At 48.3% G+C, this 16,614-nt stretch overlaps 1 protein-coding gene across 10 annotated transcripts in view; it reads left to right on the top strand.

Moving 5' to 3' along the window:
- FBXO34 (F-box protein 34) overlaps positions 1 to 15,848 on the top strand; it is a 39,248-nt gene extending 23,400 nt beyond the window's left edge. For 3 of the 10 annotated variants that reach the window (XM_059850597.1, XM_059850605.1, XM_059850596.1), the window contains 2 exons: positions 4,551 to 4,753; positions 13,087 to 15,848. In XM_059850597.1, coding sequence (XP_059706580.1) covers positions 4,677 to 4,753; positions 13,087 to 15,196 — 2,187 coding nt within the window. In that variant the 5' untranslated portion in view covers positions 4,551 to 4,676 and the 3' untranslated portion in view covers positions 15,197 to 15,848. Of the gene's footprint in view, positions 1 to 2,054; positions 2,155 to 2,618; positions 2,704 to 2,976; positions 3,028 to 4,550; positions 4,754 to 10,132; positions 10,289 to 13,086 lie in introns of those variants that run through there. The other 7 variants (XM_059850600.1, XM_059850599.1, XM_059850604.1 and 4 more) reach the window with 5 other exon arrangements.
- Positions 15,849 to 16,614: the final 766 nt, after the last annotated feature.

The following is a 16,614-nucleotide window of genomic DNA, read 5'->3' as shown; positions in this document are numbered from 1 at the left end:
TCCAGCTCTTACCCCAGCTAGAGAGAAAGCATGTGAGCCACAAATGCGGAGCCTTTCATTCTTTCTTGATGTGATCTTGGAAGGAAAACAGGTTCTCCCTGTAGTGCTTCATTGGAATAAGCATTTCACATGCTTATCAGTACAGCAAGTAGAGCTGTTTGACAGCAGTGAGGAGTCAAATGTTGCCTTGGAGCCCTACGTGCTCATTTCCCTGCTTCTGAAACACTCTGCACTTTGCCCACTGTGCATTCAGAACTGTTCCTTTCTACTGAAAGGATCTAAACCCCACTTTGTAGCAGACACATTTTCCAGTGTGATTCCAGGTGTGGATTGGAGGTGGCTGAGTGCAGTCTGAGTTTCTGAGAACCTTGTCCTGCTGGGCTTTGTGAGTTCCTGCCAGGTCAGGGGTGAGTGGGTTCAGGGAACAGACCCCTTTGGGTTAATTCTGTCCTGGTCCAGCTCCTTGGGAGGCTTCAGGTGAGAAATCAGACAGGGAGGCAGTGCTGGGAAAGGGGAAGGTGTGAAAGACTGAACAGGCTTTCCTCACAAGAGAGGTGCTCCAGACCCCTCGTTGTCTTTGTGGCCTCTGCTGATTCTGCTTACATGGGAATCTTCAGTTTTCATTTAAATTGCTGCTCTGTCTGCTGGGATCCAAGGATGGGAGCTTGGAGGAGCTTTGGGAAGGAAGGGCTGGAGTGAATTTGATGGGGAAATGAGCACAGGGCAGTGGTAACCAGGTCCTGCTGCTCTGCCAGCTCTGGTTCCTGGTGCTTGGCAGAAGTGCCATCAGCTGGTTTTGGTGTGGGAGAAGACACAGGAAACTCCCCCACACTAATTCCAGCTGGAGCCCCTGTGGCAGTTTCATTGCCTTTAGATCAGATAATGCCAGATCTGATGGAGCATCACACAGAGGGGAAGCTGAGCACACAAGGTTTCACAAGGCCCATGATGCCTGTGATGGCTCCTTTGGGGTTAAAAGGCAGTTCTTTAGGTGTTTTAAATCTGTAGATATTACCTGAAGAATGGGTAAAAAGAAATGGTTGTGTTCCTGTAGGTGTCTGAGAGGCTGAGACCTGGTGTGTCAATCTCCTAATTTCAGACTTAGCCTGGGAGCTGCTGTGAATCCTTCCCAGGGGGATATTGGGATGAGGAAAGACTTTGAGCCAAAGACTCTTGCTTAGGAGAATTTGGTGCTGTTAGAGGTGTCCTGAGGGGTGCTTGGGGAGGGAGGGATGACTTGGCTGGGGGATGGCAGAATTGCATGTCTGGTGAATTACTCTTTTGGAGACAAGGATCATATAACAACCTAAGCTTGAGCTCCATGTGGGAGAAAGAATGGAACCTGGTTCTTGCAAGAAAACAAATACCCTTATCTTATTATAAAGCCTCAGCACTGGCTTTTCCCACCCTAGTGACTGTTTTTGTTATTAACTCCTCTGAGTTCTGCTCTGAAACACTTGCTGCTGCTTCCTTCTGCATCCTGAGTGCGCTGATGCTCTTTGCCCAGCTGATCCAGAGTGACATCCCTATGGAACATCCTAAAGCTTGCCCTGCATGGAGGTGGGGTGGTCAAATGTGTTTTTACACAGGTTTGGTGATTGTTGCTCAGATCCAGTCCCGAGGCCACGGCCTCCTTTCAAGAAAGTAAATTTTCGGAGAGGATGTGCCCACCCTTTGAACTGGTTTGTTGATCAGTTACTGTTGCTACAGCTAAAACACACTTGCACTTGCACTGATCAAAATATCAAAAGCTGTGGTGAATTGCTACACAAATGGGGAGACCTTGACTGCAGCCTGGTTGAGCTGATACATTTGTTTTTCTAGGCTGCAGCAGTGCTCAAACCTGGTGGTAAGACGGGGAATTTTGTGGGCCCGTTCCCTGAGCTCCGTCCGCGGCTGAGAGGATGTGTTGCTTTCTGCTGCCAAAAGCAGAGTCCTTCCCACATCTTGTGCAGAAAGGCATATGTTTGGGGGTGGTTTCAGAGACAGAGAAGAACACGATTAGGGTTTTAACTTCCTCTTCTGTTTTGTTTCTCTGTGCATCTGTATTTCAGTTTTTTGGGCTGTACCTGACTCTGTGCAAAACTTAAATCGGCTGCAGCTCCTTCTGCGAAGGATCAGCCTTGGTACAGAAACAGTGGTAGTTAAAAGGCAGTAAGTATATCTGCTAGCTTAAATGCTGGGGTTTTTTCTTTTCTTTTTTTTCCTCTTTTCCTTGTTTTTAATTCACAAGCACAGCTTTTTACTCCTCACACAGTAGGAATTTGTCAGGAGCTTGCTGGCATTGATAGTCTATTTCAGCTCTTTTCTATAGCCCAGCAGCTACAGAGGGGGGGAAAAAGCATGCTTTGTATGGAGCTGTGGTTGGGTCTGTGCTGCAGTGCCCATCTGAACTTGGCTGTGTCTATTTTGTCAGCTTTTGCTTCCCTCTAGTAGTTGCTGGTCCCTTCCTAAACTCACGAAATCCCACCATACAATGCCTGTGCTTGGATCAGGGTTCTGGCTGCTCCTGACCCGAACCACTTCTCTTGACGGTTTTGCTTCTCGAGCTCTTTACTGCAGACAAGATACCTTTGAGTTTCAATTCTTTGTCTGGCTTTTTATCTTTTACTTCTCAGTTGATCTCCAGAGGAGTGGGACTAGGACAAAACATGTGGTATTCTTGACCAGGGATCCATGGAGAGGGTGTAAGCTGTTGGAAAAGTGAGTGGCATTCTTGAAATGGTGTGGTTGCGTTTATTTGGGTGTGGATATAATCATGCTTCTGTGATACAGATCCTGCTGAGTTTGAAATGCTAGTGTTAGTAAAGCCAGAAGGAGAGCCAGACAAAAGCTTGGAGAAAAGTCAGAATTTCAGTGCCTCTTTTAGTGATGGTTCATGGGAAAGTAACGATTTTGTGTTTGATTTTCCTAAAGCACCAGGTGTATGCTTTCTCTTCTCTGTGAATTACTGTTTGTGAATGTATATCTTTACAGCATGAGAACATCAGAAACACCTGGTTTTGTGCCTAGGTTTCATTCATAGAGGTAGGTCCTTGCTAGAGACTATGGGTAGTCTGATGAAAATGGTGTTTAACTACAAAGCTTCAATTTCTGCTGTTGCTGGTCACAGCAGCCTCATTCCCGGTCTCCCTGAATCCCTGGAGCAGAGGACATGCTCTCCTCCTCCTGCTCTGCCACTGCCCTGCCTCCATCTCCTCTACCCCACACGTTTCTTAGCCTTGTGTAGAGCTCAGCAGAGATTTCTTCATGAAGACTGGAATGTGTTTATATAATATTTTATATATTATTTTAGGCTCCTGCTACTCAAATGTAGGCAAACGCTTAACCTCTTATTCGCCATCATTAAACAAACCGTGGAATTGCTGTAGCAGACATCAAGTCAGGTGGATCTAAACCAGCTTCTGTTTTTCCTGCCTGGAAGGTTCATCCTTCATCGTTTTCCTGGCAAGTGTGGCTACCAAGAGCAGGTTTTCCAGGCCAGGAGTGTTTAGTGGGAGCACTGATTGTGCACCACACCGGTGAAGCAGTGCTGGGCTGGGCGTAGTGGGGGCTCCCCTGTGTGGGAGGCATTGGCAAGGGGGTGATATGAGAGGCTCAATCTCTGCAAAAGCAGGGCTAGGACAGCAGTAGGAACGCTGGGCAGAGCTGCTGAAAAGGAGAGAACAACCTGCTGCACTAAATCACAGCTCCCCTGGGGACACAGCTCCATAGTTAGCATCCTCAAATGGCATTCCTTTATTACGGCATCATTGTGCACAGTCCTCTAGAGAGGAAGCAAACGGTCTCTAAAACAATCTGCTGGCAGCTCAGGCTGGAGTATTTGAGGTTTTCCAGGGCTCTTTTGCTGTGTCACCCTTCCCTTTAATGTTCCAGCTTGAAGGTTGTTGTTCTTTCTCCATCAAAGTGCGTTAAAGCGCCGGTAAGGGTGTCTGCTCCAAGGACAAGGTGGAGAAGGCAGCAGCCCAGGGAGAACAAGAGATACTGCAGAACAGCTTTGTTCTGGTGTAATCTGCCTTATCTGCATGTGATGCAAAGACAGGGCAGTTTTCACAAGACTTGGAGGCTGCGTGGTGACATGTTTTCTGTCCTTTTATAAAATCCACCACGTTATTTTGATTAGAGCGCTAACGTAACTCCTGGCAGCCTCAAATCTCACTGCTAGCAGCTACTTCCCTCCCAAGCCTGATGTGGTGCTAACAAGCAGAGAGATCTTGTGCGTCCTGTTTACATGGAGCTGGGAAGACAGCGTGTTCCGTGGGAGGTGCCAAGGTAGAGCTGCAGTTGGATATAAGGTGAAAAAACTCTGTGTGTGCAGACAGGCCGTGGTGGGGCGTGTTCATTTGTGTTTGGTGGTGTTCAGGAACTCCAGCTGCAACACTGGCATGATGATGTTCTTTTAGATCTGAATATGTATCTTCTATATCTATGCATGCATAGCATGTTTGTGTTTGTATCTATTTATATTTGTATCTATTCTCTCTCATGGGAAAGTCCTTGTCCTGATCATCTGCTCTTGTGATCTCTTCATGTAGCTCTCTGTTGTTCAGTTTTTAGGTGGCAGAGACACGGTGAAGCTGAGTGTGGGGCAGGCAGAGCTGATGGGGGAGCCTGGGGTGTAGCCCAGGATGGACTGGCTGTGACGACGACGTGCCTTAGCCCGAGAGGTCGTTACCATGAAGAGTTCCTGCAGAGCTGGCCTCCACAGGGAACCACTGACTTCCACATCCTCCACCTTCCATCAGGTCAAACGGTACGAACACACTGCCTGCTCTGCCTGCAGCTGAGCCTTCAGCACCTTCTCCTTGTCCTCTCCCATTATCTTGTGCTGTCACTCAAATATTTGCACCAAATTCTGGCTTTCGGGTGGTGTTTAAGTGAAATGTTGTAATGGCTTAAGGGCAGCAATGTTCTTTGACGTTTTTGTTTGATAGTGACAACTACAGATTCACTGCAGCTGGTAGTGTACTTGCAGAAATCCTTGGGTTTTCTAGCAACAGCTGTAAATTAGTTTGGGAAACAGGGCTTTGAAGTAAAACTTAATTGGTGAAAGGCTCATCAGAGTAGGCTTTAAAACATGCAGGCAGCTTAAAGCAAGTGGAAATGCTGGCAGTCATTGTGTGGTTTGTCTTACTATGGACTAAGTAATTAGATTAGTTTAAGCTCACATTTTGCATTGCTCACTCTCCTGTGTCCCTTATTAAGGAGAAATGCACGATTGATTTCAACCACTTGTGCTTATGTGACAATTAAGTGAACACCTCTCACTGTGTCTCCTTATAGGAACACCATGCAGAACAACTTGTCCTCATGCAAATGCAAGGACATGCCAGTTTGTTGGAGTTCAAACTACTTCAAAATAAATTTGTATTTTTTTTTTAAATTCTTTTTCTGAAACCAAGGCTCTTAAACTTCCTCAGTCTGGAGGAAGAGCGCCAGCATTTTGGTTTCCAAAGGCTGTGTGGGTTTAAAGCAAACTTTTAACCTTTGTTCTTTGTGGTTGTAGACAGCATATACTTGCTATGTTAGTCTCATGGTAATTTAGTGCTGGAAAAGACTTCCTGGGTCACCCAGCTCCTTGCTTTCCCAAGCAGGATCTCATAATCCTTTTTGTGAACTTAGTCCAGCCTTAAAACATTTACATCTTTTCTACTCTCCTCCTGTAGATCAAGCCATTACTGAAGATGACAGATCTTGCTGTGCAATTAAGACTCTTCTTTTCTTTCCCAGGCTGAACATTCATGACAGTTTATAAACTCATTTGAGTTTCTGTTCCTTTATTTGCCTTCTGCCTAAGGACTGTTGCTTATTTTCAGTGGTTTACCTCTTCTTCTGCATTCTGTAAGAGGGGGTTGTAACCCTCACCTGTGGTTTTGCTAAGTGACCCAAGTGTTCTTTAGTAGCTTCCTGAGTAGCAATTGCTGCTGTTCTCAGTGTGATACCCCTCACAGAATGTTCTCAGTCCTGGCTAAAAGTGTGTGCTGTGCTCTGGAGCTGCTTCTCACAGCATCATCTCCACTTCTTATTTCATGGATGTCTCTGTGGTGGCCAGTTCACCTCAGCTACTTCCAAAATTTGTTGGTGTTCTTGCTGATGCATCACTGCCTGCATTTCAAAACCCTCCTCAGTTTCTGTTAGTTGGAGCTTTGTGTCTCTGCTGTTCTGGAACTGCCTCTGTTTCTGTGGGTGCAGAATTAGTGCTGAGGTCATTTTTAACAAAGTCAGATGTTCCCAGGGCTGATTCTTGAGGCATGTCTTTGGTTTCCAGGCTGGTATTTTCTTATTCAGCATCACCTGGGGCTGTCTCCTGCTAAGCCAGCTCCTTTGTCTGTTTTCCCATTCCTCTGCCAATCTGTCTTAACCAGTAAATCTCTTTGTGCTCTCTGAAGCCCATGTGAGGAAGATATAGTAGATTGCTCTAAAAAGATGGCTTTTTTTGAGAACCTTGAGGTTAGTCTGGCATATTGAACTATTCCCTCTTCCCCCTTTTTCTGTGTGTCACATTAATCCTCTTTGCTTGCAAAGCACCTTTATATTGGAGTCAGAATACCAGCCCTGGAGAGGCTGTGATCATTCTCCTTCTCTTTCTCCCCTGCAGTGCCCCCTCCAATGTGCCACATGTTTATTATCTCCTATTGTTCCTTTCAAGAGGTTTATAAATCCTGTTTCTTGGCCTGCAGTGCTTGAGCCTATCTGGTTTGGATTCTAAAACTGGGATGAGCCAATCCTCACAATTTTTATGAAGCTCTCTAATCCTCCTCCTGCCAATGCTCTTGTTCAGATTAACGCCTGGGCTTTTGCCCTCATCATCACCCTTACCTCCCCTCTTTAAAAATGGTGCAAAGTCAAATTTGGTATTTTGTGTTGTACTCTTGATCTCTGCCCTGCCCTTGCTTGCAACCCTGTTTCTCTTTTTTCTCACAATCTGAAAAAAACCTTTCACTATTTCTTTGTTGTTAAATATCTCTGCAGTGACTTAACGCTGCACCAGTTCTCATGTTTATTCCTGGACTTTTTGGTCTCTAAGATAGAAGTTTCCAGGTGATGTGACCTGAAGCCTGTGTCTGCTTCTGGTATCTTACACAGAAAACAATCTCACATCCAGTTGGAGTTGCTTTGAATCTTTTGTTTGGGATGTGTTCTTAATAATGAAAACACCTTCTGCCTCCTGGAGAATGCAGTGTGCAGTGAAATCCTCCCCAGCACAGCTGAATTCATGAACCAGTTTCTTTCAGTCTTGAGTTTCAGAAGGGCAGCCTGATAACTTGCCCTCAGCTCTACTTTTTCTTGTTTTTGTTTTGAGTGCTGAGTCTGTTACTGATAGTGTGGTCCAAGGTTAATTTCTGCAACCTTTGATGTGCTCTCATTACATATGCACAACAATGAAGGCTATAAATAGCATCACTCCGTGGTGCTTCGTTAACACCAGAAATCTCTTGCACTGTGATATGCAGAAAGGTCCTCATCCCCTTTATAAATCAGGAAACAAATTAATAAAGGTAAAACACTTCCAGAAGGACACTTGGCACTTCCCTGTGCTGCTCTGGGCAGCTTTCAGAGAACCCTATAAAAGCACCAATTTTTGTCTTGCTGTCCCTCTGTGATTTCCTCTCATCCTGTCCCAGCACAGCCACGTGTGCCATCCCATCATCTCTGAGCTACACATTTCTGCAGCAGCTGATAACCTTGAATTCCAAATCTTTCAGTTGATTTTGTTCCCTTCTGCTTTGTCATCTCTGTGTCATGTCTGCTGTGGTTGGGCTTTGAGCTTCCTGAGGCTCAGCACAGAGTTGCTGCTACACCTCTCCCTTCATGGTGAGTGCTTTTATACAAAAGCCTGGCAAAGCTGTGGCACTTCTTCCTGTACAAAATGTAGGAAGTAGCCAAGGCAACTGTGCTTCACTGAAGGCTGGGTGTGTGTTTAGTGTGAAACATGTTCAAAACATTGATGGGTGGGAGCCCTCAAAGTGGAGTGGTCTGTGTTGGGCTTGGGGTGCATCTGTCACCCCAAACCTCTGTGTGCTGCAGATGCTGGGCTTTGTGGGATGGATTTTCTGGCTGTGCTGGGTGCAGCTGTGTTTGGGTGTTGTCTCCCCCAGAGTCAGGTTATCTGAGCACCTGATGCAGGTGAACAAGCTGGGGAGGGACCCAGCCTTAGGAGTTTGGTTCTTACACAGTTAGCATTTAGCTCCTCAGCTCTGCTGGGCCAGCTCTGCCCCTCAGTTTTGGCATTCTCCCACTTGCCCCAGGCTGGCCACTGGAGCAGAGAGCTCTCCTTCAGCAGCCACATGCCTTCTGTTTGCCTTCAAATCCCTCTCTAATCCTTGCTGGCTCTCCCTTTGCTGCAAGAGGCATTTTGGAGGTGTTGGGAGGTGGGTCAGGAGCAGTTGCTGCTCCAAGGGGAGTGGCTTTTCAGGAAATCAGATGCTTCCACAGCTGCCAGAGTCAAACCCACCCCTGCTCTGGAGCTTCCCAGCCCTCCTTTCTGTGAGCTTGGACCCTTGCCATGCTCCAGAACAAACTCCATGAGTGCAGAGAGCCTTCCATGTGGGACTTTCCCCAGCAGAATCCCTGGAATGCCTTTGAAGCAGCTCTCTGTCTGCTCTGCCTTGCCCTGGCAGTGCAAAGGGGATGGAAATGGTACTGGAGATGGAGCCCAAAGGACCCACCAAGCCCTTCCAGAAATAACAAGTGGTTGACTGTGGTTAACTCCCACTCAGTGCTCAGTCCTTGCTAATTGTCAGTGTCCTTTATGGAGGAGGAAAACTCTATGGACATAGAGCTGGGATGCCAGGGAAGAGGAATGCTTTGCCAGAGGTGTGGGGTTTTTATTGTTGTTGATTTTTTTCCTTTTTTTTTTTGGCTTCTGCCTTGTGTTAGAATGTCCTGAGGGGTTTTTCAGAGTTGTAGTTGGCACTGGGTGTGCAGTCAGCAACGTGAGGAGCTTTTTTCGACTGGAGTTGGTGTTTACAGGAGAAATCCATAGGAAACTTGGGGGTTTTGATGGAAATTTTCTCCCTAATAAAACCTTCCAGTGCTTTGCCCAGAAAACTTGCAGTGTGAATATGCTGTTTGTGAAGATCAGGCTTTTTTGTCCTTGTTGTTCTTGCTGGCCAGAGGAAATCTTTTGGCTTCACAGGGCATCATCAGAGCCCTGAGCTGGGAGCTGCAAGGGGAATTAAGGCTCTCTGTGGACCTTACAAAGGAGCTGTGAAAACTGAGTCTTTTCTAACAGTTTTGCCTCCAACTCTGGAGTTTCCACTAAAGCAAATAGAATATTGTTTTAGGCTGCTGTGATTTAGAACACACATAAACACAAAAGGATGCTGGAAGATTCTGGCCAGCTTGGCAAGTAGAGTCATGGAATGATTTGGGTTGGAAAAGACCTTAAATCCCATCTCATTCCAGCCCATTGCCATGGGCAGGGACATTTCCCACTAGACCAGGTTGATCCCAGCCCCATCCAGCCTGGATTTGGCCACTTCCAGGGATGGGGAGTCCACCAGTGGGTTATGGGTCTTCCCTTGGGTGGGGGGAGGAGGGGTGTGGGAGTATCTGAGCTCATATAGAGGAATATATTTCTGTATCAACAGTGTGTAGTAACCAGCTTGATAAAACTGCAGTGGAAACAAGCTGTAGTTAGGACTTAGAAAAACAGCAGTCTCATTCCAGCAGTGCAAGTATCCTGTTTTTCAGACATGGCTGATTAGAAATAGAAAAACTGGCCCCTTTATTTCATCAGCTTAAGGATGGAATAACAGTATAAAGGCAGCACTGCTCGTTGTTTCAGTGCTGATCATTCCTGGCAGAATTCTCTCTTATCAGCAATTTAAAACCACACATTTGGGATTGAAAACCTTTTATGTTTGCTCCCGTGGACTTCTGAAGAGTTGTTGTCTCTAAAGATAAAATTAGAGAGCTTGATAACTTAGAGGGTGGAGGAAAGCAAACAGAATTATTCTGGAATGAAGTGTCACAGGGAATATGTGACTTCACCTTTTAACAACTATTTTTGGTGGTTTTAAATATTTAAAAGCTTACCTGCAGCTGCCACAGCTCTGTGCTTGCCAGCACTGAGAAACGGGGGAGTCTGTGGGTGGGGACTGGGCTCTGGTTCATCTTCAAAGCAATTTCTGCTGGGAAGCCTTGTTCTGATTGTAGGAGCTAGAGATGAAGTGTGCTGCTGATGTGCAGGGAAGAAGCTGTGATTGCCTGAAAGTTCATTCTCAATGTCCACAGCAAAGGGCCTGTGAGGTGGGGGCTCGTTTTTTCCAAGTGACACTTTCAGGTAAGGCTCATTGCTGAGATGGCTTTTGAAATGAAAGTTCTCTTCCCTGCTGCTGGAAAACTCTGAGGCAGGTGGCAGCTGGTCTCGTGGAGTTTGCAGAGCTCTTTATAGCTGTCTGAAGTTATTAGATGAAGGTTTTCTTTAAATCCAGATCCATTAAAACATGTGCAATGAACTGAATGCTGAATTCAAATGAGGCAATTATTCTGGCAGTAAAACTTCTGACTAAGGCATAATTTTGTTATGTAAATTATAACTTTTCAACCTTAAATGGTATTGTTGGCTTAGCCAGGGACTAACTGAAACATAGGAAATATAACCTTAAACAAGAAATCTGTAATAGGTGAGGCAGAACTTTACCCTTTGTCTTTCTCCATGGACCAGAAATAGCTGGGAGCAGCTGAACCAACTCTGCTGGCTGAACATGTCCCCTGAGCCTGTTGGGGTAACCAGTTTGGTTCTGGTTTTATTCACATTATGCCTGCTCTCACCTCCATTTGCAGCTTCTCTTAATGAAGGGTGTCGAGCTGATTGTCCTGCTGGATTCCTGAAAACTGCTTGAAGAAAGCCTTTTGAAAACAAGCTCAGCTCATCTTTCAAACACCTTGGCACACAACTCATGAATGAAATTTGATCTTCTGCTCCTGGCTCAGGAGATTTCAGCATGCAAAGTCGTGTTTTAATTGTATTCACCTCTTCTCCCCAGGGTACGGTGGCGAGCAGCCACTGGAGCTTTTCTCTCCCTAGTCTGGGAAATGTCCTTCTGGAAGGGAAGGGAGGGGAAGGCTGCAGGCTCTGTTCTCTGCAGCAGTTCGCTGCAGTGCTTCACCTGCTGCTCTTCTGGGCTGGGCTTTGGCCAGGTCACCTCAGTGGCCTGACCCTGCTTCACTGTGAAGTACAACCAGAGTGAGGCAGCCCCTGTGCAAAATGAGGCCAAAGCAAACTCCAGCAGCCTCAATTTCCCATTTTTCTCTCCATGCATCTATTTCAACGCCCTGAAGTTCTATTTTTATGAGATTATTTTAGGTTTTAGCATCCGACTGAGGAGGCAAACAAAGTAGCTCAGTTGCATTTTGCAGAAGAGACTGAACTGGGAGGTGACCCAATTCCAAGGAGCTGGAATTGGCAGGCAGGAGGCACAGGCAGAGGATTAACCCAGGGGTGGGTAGGTGTGTCTGCAGCACTGGGATCTCTTACCCCACAGTCTCTAGGTGAGATGCAGGTGGTTTTGGCATTGTCTGGTTGCAAGAGCCAGGTGATGATCTCCCTAAAAAATCCAGAGGGAAGGAACATACTTCTGCCTTTCCAGCAGCTGCTTCCTGACCTTCAAAGCCCTGCTTGGACCAAAGAGGTGTAGAAAGGTGAACTAAGCCCTTCCTCTTGATGTACCTCCCCAAAACCTCTGTGCTTGCCCTTCCTTCTTGTCACTGGAGCCAGAAGGAGGAACCAGAGAAAGCAGTTTTTAGGCAGCACAGCTGCTTCTAGTCCTGGAGGCTTCCTCTGCCTGGGCAACATCACTTATAAATTTGTTGGACTTTATAGACCAGCAAATTGAGGTTTTTAGTTAAAAGCTGTTTTTAGGCCAGAAACCTACAGTTACCACACCTAAACAACTCTCTTAATGAAAAACTAGACAACTCTCTTGGTGTTGGCTCTCAAGGGGAACAAGTTCAGTGCCTGAATGTGTCTGTGCCAGCTCATGATGAGCGTGGCATTGAACCTGCTGCTCTTCACTCCTGAGCACAGGTCATGCCTGAAGAGGAGGCCTTTGAGTGCAACAACTCAGAGATTGCCATGGAAATACCACCTGTGGTTAGTTCTGAAATGCTTGTGAGATGCTCCTGGGAGAAGAGCCTGGAGTCTCCTGGTGGTTGCATCCTGTGTGCAGTGCCCTGGGCTCTGGCGTTCCTGAGCTTTGAAAGGATGGTGACTGTGGAGGTGTGACAGGACAGAGGAGTCTGGGGCTGCTGCTGCAGTGTCAGCAGCATCCAAGGGGTCCTTCACAGCTCTGGAATTCCTGGGTGTGAAATCCCATCCTTGAGAGTGAGTGTCCTCAGCCAGATGTCACGCTGCTGTCACTTTGGGGGGGCATTGATGGGTGCATAAGGACCCTTATGGGAAAGTCACCAAATTTGCCATTATCAATATGCTGAAGGAAAGGTTTCGTTGCCCAGAGAAGCTGTGGCTGCTTCATCCCTGGAAGTGTCCAAGGATGGGTTGGATGGGACTTGGAGCAATCTGAGATAGTGAAAGGTGTCCTGCCCGTGAAAGGAAGTGGAACAAAATGAGCTTTAAGGTCCCTTCCAGCCCAAACCACTGTGTGATTTTGGGTGATAGGAGGAGATTAGATATCCCCTGGGATCTCTGATTAATATAATTACTCTTGCTAATTTCTCTTTTGAGCTTTAGCCACATTTTATCTACTGAAAAGAGTGTGTGTGGTAGGTGATGTCCAGATAAGCCTGTGACCCATGTGTGCCTTGCAGCTGGATCAAGGAATGAACAGGCAGAAGGATGGCTCTAGCTCAAGAATGAGCCACTAGCTATGTTTTCACAACTGATACAACTTAAACTGTAGGATTTCTCCTTGCAACTGCCTGGAAACAGATTTCTCTAATGGGAAGTTCTCTTCTACTGCAGGAAGTTCTTCAAGGCTGGATATTGCAGCCTTGGTGGCTCTTTGCCTTTCTCATGTGGTTCCTCTCGAGGTGTGGGCTGGTGCCTGCTCTGGGCCACCTCCTCTAATTCCAGACAGGCATATTTTGCAACTATAACTTCTTCCCTCTCTGTTTTTCCAGGGTTTCTGGTATGCACTTAAAGCCATATCTCAAGTTACAGAAGAAAGAGCGATCCCCAGAAATAAGCCAGGATTCCCTGCGAGGCCACCAGGGACCAGCACAAGGAGAAAAATTCACCAACTGCACCAAACTGAGCGTTTTCCCAAAACCCTCCCTCGTGGCTCCATCTCAAAAGCTCCTGGGGATTATTTATCCAAATACTATGTGCAATATGAACGGGAAAGGCCCGGCGGACGCTCCGAGTGCAAGGGAGAAGAAGAACGCCCTGTCTGCCACGATCCACCAGGGAGAAGAAGGGGAAGGGCCTCTGGATGTGTGGGCTGTGGTGAAGCCTGGCAACACCAAGGAGAAAATCGCCTTCTTCGCAGCCCAGCAGTGCAGCAGCAGCACCCGCACGGGCTCCATGAAAATCAAGAGCACGTGGGACATCGACGGGAGAACGGCCAAACGCAGGAAAAAATCGGTGGATCTTAAAAAAGCCAAAATCCAGCTGGAAAGAATGAGGGAGGCCAACGCCAGGTGCTCCCAGCCGGAGCCCTTCGCCTGCGGCATCGAGCACTGCTCGGTGCACTTGGGCAGCGATGGCGGCGAGGGCGCCTTCCCGGGCCGCTCGCTGTCCGTCATCGAGATGGTGGCTTTCCTGGAGCAGCGGGCCAGCGCCCTGCTGGTGGACTGTGCCAAGACCTGCACGGCCACCTCGGCCACCAGGCTGAGCCTCCAGCCCAAGGCTGCCCTGCCCGGCTCCGAGCCCTTCTCGCCGGGCGAGGCGCCCGCGGAGCCGCAGGGCGAGCCCGTGCGCGTGCTGGACATGGTGGCCAGGCTGGAGTCCGAGTGCCTGAGGCGGCAGAGCGAGGCCGGGAGCCTCTCCCGCAACAACAGCTTCCGCAGGAACGTGGGCAGGGTGCTCCTGGCCAGCGGCACCCAGCCTGAGGGAGACGTGGGGAAGGGGCTCCCGGCTCAGGGGGACGGCCTGGGGGAGGCAGGGGTGGCAGAGGCCGGCTATGGAGGTCGCTGTGACCCTCTGGGTGACACCGAGCTGTGGGATGGCGGTGCCTCTGCCCGGCGGCCGTTTCCTTCGGGGCTGGATACCCGGGTGGGGAATGTGAATTCGGGACTTGCCCAGGCGGTGTTGGCCATGACAGCTGGCAGGAATGACACCGAAACACGGATTGAGCCCCCCAGGGCTCTCCTGTCCCCGTGTCCCGCCGCTGCCAGGCTGCCACCGGATCCCTTGCAGAGCAAGAACGCGACTGTTGATTGTACGTCGAAGGAGCCTGTAATTTTCCCAAAGCATCCTGCTAGGAAGGAGCCCTTGTGCATCAGTATATCAGTCACCAAGACAGAGGAAGGGTGCAGGAAGGAGAAGCTCTCCGGTTCTGGTGAGGATTCACTCCCAGGGAGGCTGTTTTTCCTCCAGGGTGAGCAGCCTGCTGCTCACGAGCAACAGCCACGGCGGGAGGGTCCCCAGGAGAAGCCAGGGGAAGCAGCCCAAAACGAGGATGAGGATGCTCTGGCATCTGGCAGATCGTGTGTCAGAAGCAGTGTCCCTACAGAGCCATCGGCCCCTTCTGTCCCTGCCACAGAAGGGGCTTTGCAAGTACTTGATGCTTCCTGCCTAAAGCGGCAGGTTTCACATGACTTTCTGGAGACCAGGTTTAAAATCCAGCAGCTTTTGGAGCCTCAGCAGTACATGGCCTTCTTGCCTCACCACATCATCGTGAAGATCTTTGGGTTGCTTCCCACCAGGAGCCTGGTTGCCCTAAAATGCACTTGCTACTACTTCAAGTTCATCATTGAGTACTACAACATCAGGCCGGCGGACTCGCGCTGGGTGCGCGACCCTCGCTACCGGGAGGATCCCTGCAAGCAGTGCAAGAAGAAATACGTGAAGGGGGACGTGTCCCTGTGCCGGTGGCACCCCAAGCCCTACTGCCAGGCTCTGCCCTACGGGCCTGGCTACTGGATGTGCTGTCACCGCTCCCAGAAGGGCATCCCTGGCTGTAAGCTGGGGCTCCATGACAATCACTGGGTCCCTGCCTGCCACAGCTTTAACCGCGCCATCCATAAGAAAACCCGAGGAGCGGGAGCAGAGGTGGAAGAGGAATATTAGTGCACAAACACTTTCCTGCAAGATTGTTTGGGAGAGGAGGAGGAGGAGGAGATTCTCATGCCTTGTGCTGTTTACAGTGTATATAATTGTCGTGATTTTTTTTTTTTTCCACAGGGCTATGAAACTGCACATACTCAAACACAAGAGCCTTTACCTTTTAGATTAAAAGAGAGCTTTTAGTCCATCTCTGTAAATAACACTATAAAAACTAATTGTACATACAGAGTCTACAGCTGGCTGAACAAGGTAACCCCTACAATGCAGCTATCCCAGTGTTGCGGCTATAGGTGTGTGTGTTTTTAAGTGTCTTGTTTCAAAATCTGTATATCCTGTATAATATATGAATGTTTCTGAGAAGAAACTCTAAATAGGTAAAGGTCAACTTGTTTAAAGAAGCTGCAGACAACTTAACTGGACAACCTGAAACTTAGACTATAGAACAGATCCATTATAGTAGCGTGGCAGTGGATTAAAAAAAGAAAGAGAGGAATATTATTGTATAGTCAGAATATAAAAAAAGTTCTTGTCTACCTTACCCATGTTGTCTGGTTGGGTTTTTTTTTTTACATAAATAAAATGTGCATTCTAGATCTGCCTTACCAGACTTTCTCTTGTAAGACTTTTGCCCCAAAATAAAAAATGCTGTAAAACACGTGGCAGAAACTTGGTGCTGTGCTGTAGTTCAGACGTGCAATGTGCTTTCTCTAGGAAACCTCTCCTCCTACTAAGGAACAAAAACCCCCCAAATCTCTAGTACTTGGAGAACTCCCTGCTTTAACAATCACAGATTCCAGCTTTTCCTTTCTTCCTGCCTGCAGCAGAGGCTCCTTTCATTGGGAATTCTGGTGCTGGGTGCACTTTCTGGTCCTCCTGCTCCTTGGCTCTTGTGTGGGCACCTGCCCTCTTCCCTGGATGCTTGAGGATGGAAGGTGGGTCCAGCAGGATGAGTGTGGAGTTGCCTTGGCTCTGTGATGTGCTGGAAGCTTTCCTATCTGCTCTGTATGGAATTTTTTTCCTTGCAAGAAGACTCCTTGCAGTGCTCTGCTGCAGCCCTGCCCTCTCCCAGTGCCGTGGGTCGGTGCTTCCCAGGGGAGCTGCAGAGGTTTGTGTCGGATGAACGGCGATTCCTCCCACTGAGAACAGGAGCATGGAGTGTGGCATCCGTGGCAGAGTTTCCCTGGATCCTTTCCTGTCCTGCAGTGCTGTGAGCCAGACCTCAGCCTCCTGTTCCAGCCCTCGCAGGGTGGATGGTTTGGAAGCCTGGGAATGGACCCTGGCCAGGGCAGCAGCCGCCTCCAGCTCGGTCAGGGGAGCAGCAGCCGTGTTCCAGGAGCCCAGCAGAGCATGGCAGCCGTGCCTTTGCCCTGGCCACACATCCCTCCTCTCCCCCACTTGGTGCTGTTGCTGTTCCTCTGCCC

This window comes from Haemorhous mexicanus, chromosome 6, assembly GCF_027477595.1.
Source record: "Haemorhous mexicanus isolate bHaeMex1 chromosome 6, bHaeMex1.pri, whole genome shotgun sequence".
NCBI lineage: Eukaryota > Metazoa > Chordata > Aves > Passeriformes > Fringillidae > Haemorhous > Haemorhous mexicanus.
This window is presented reverse-complemented; position numbering and strand designations above follow the sequence as displayed.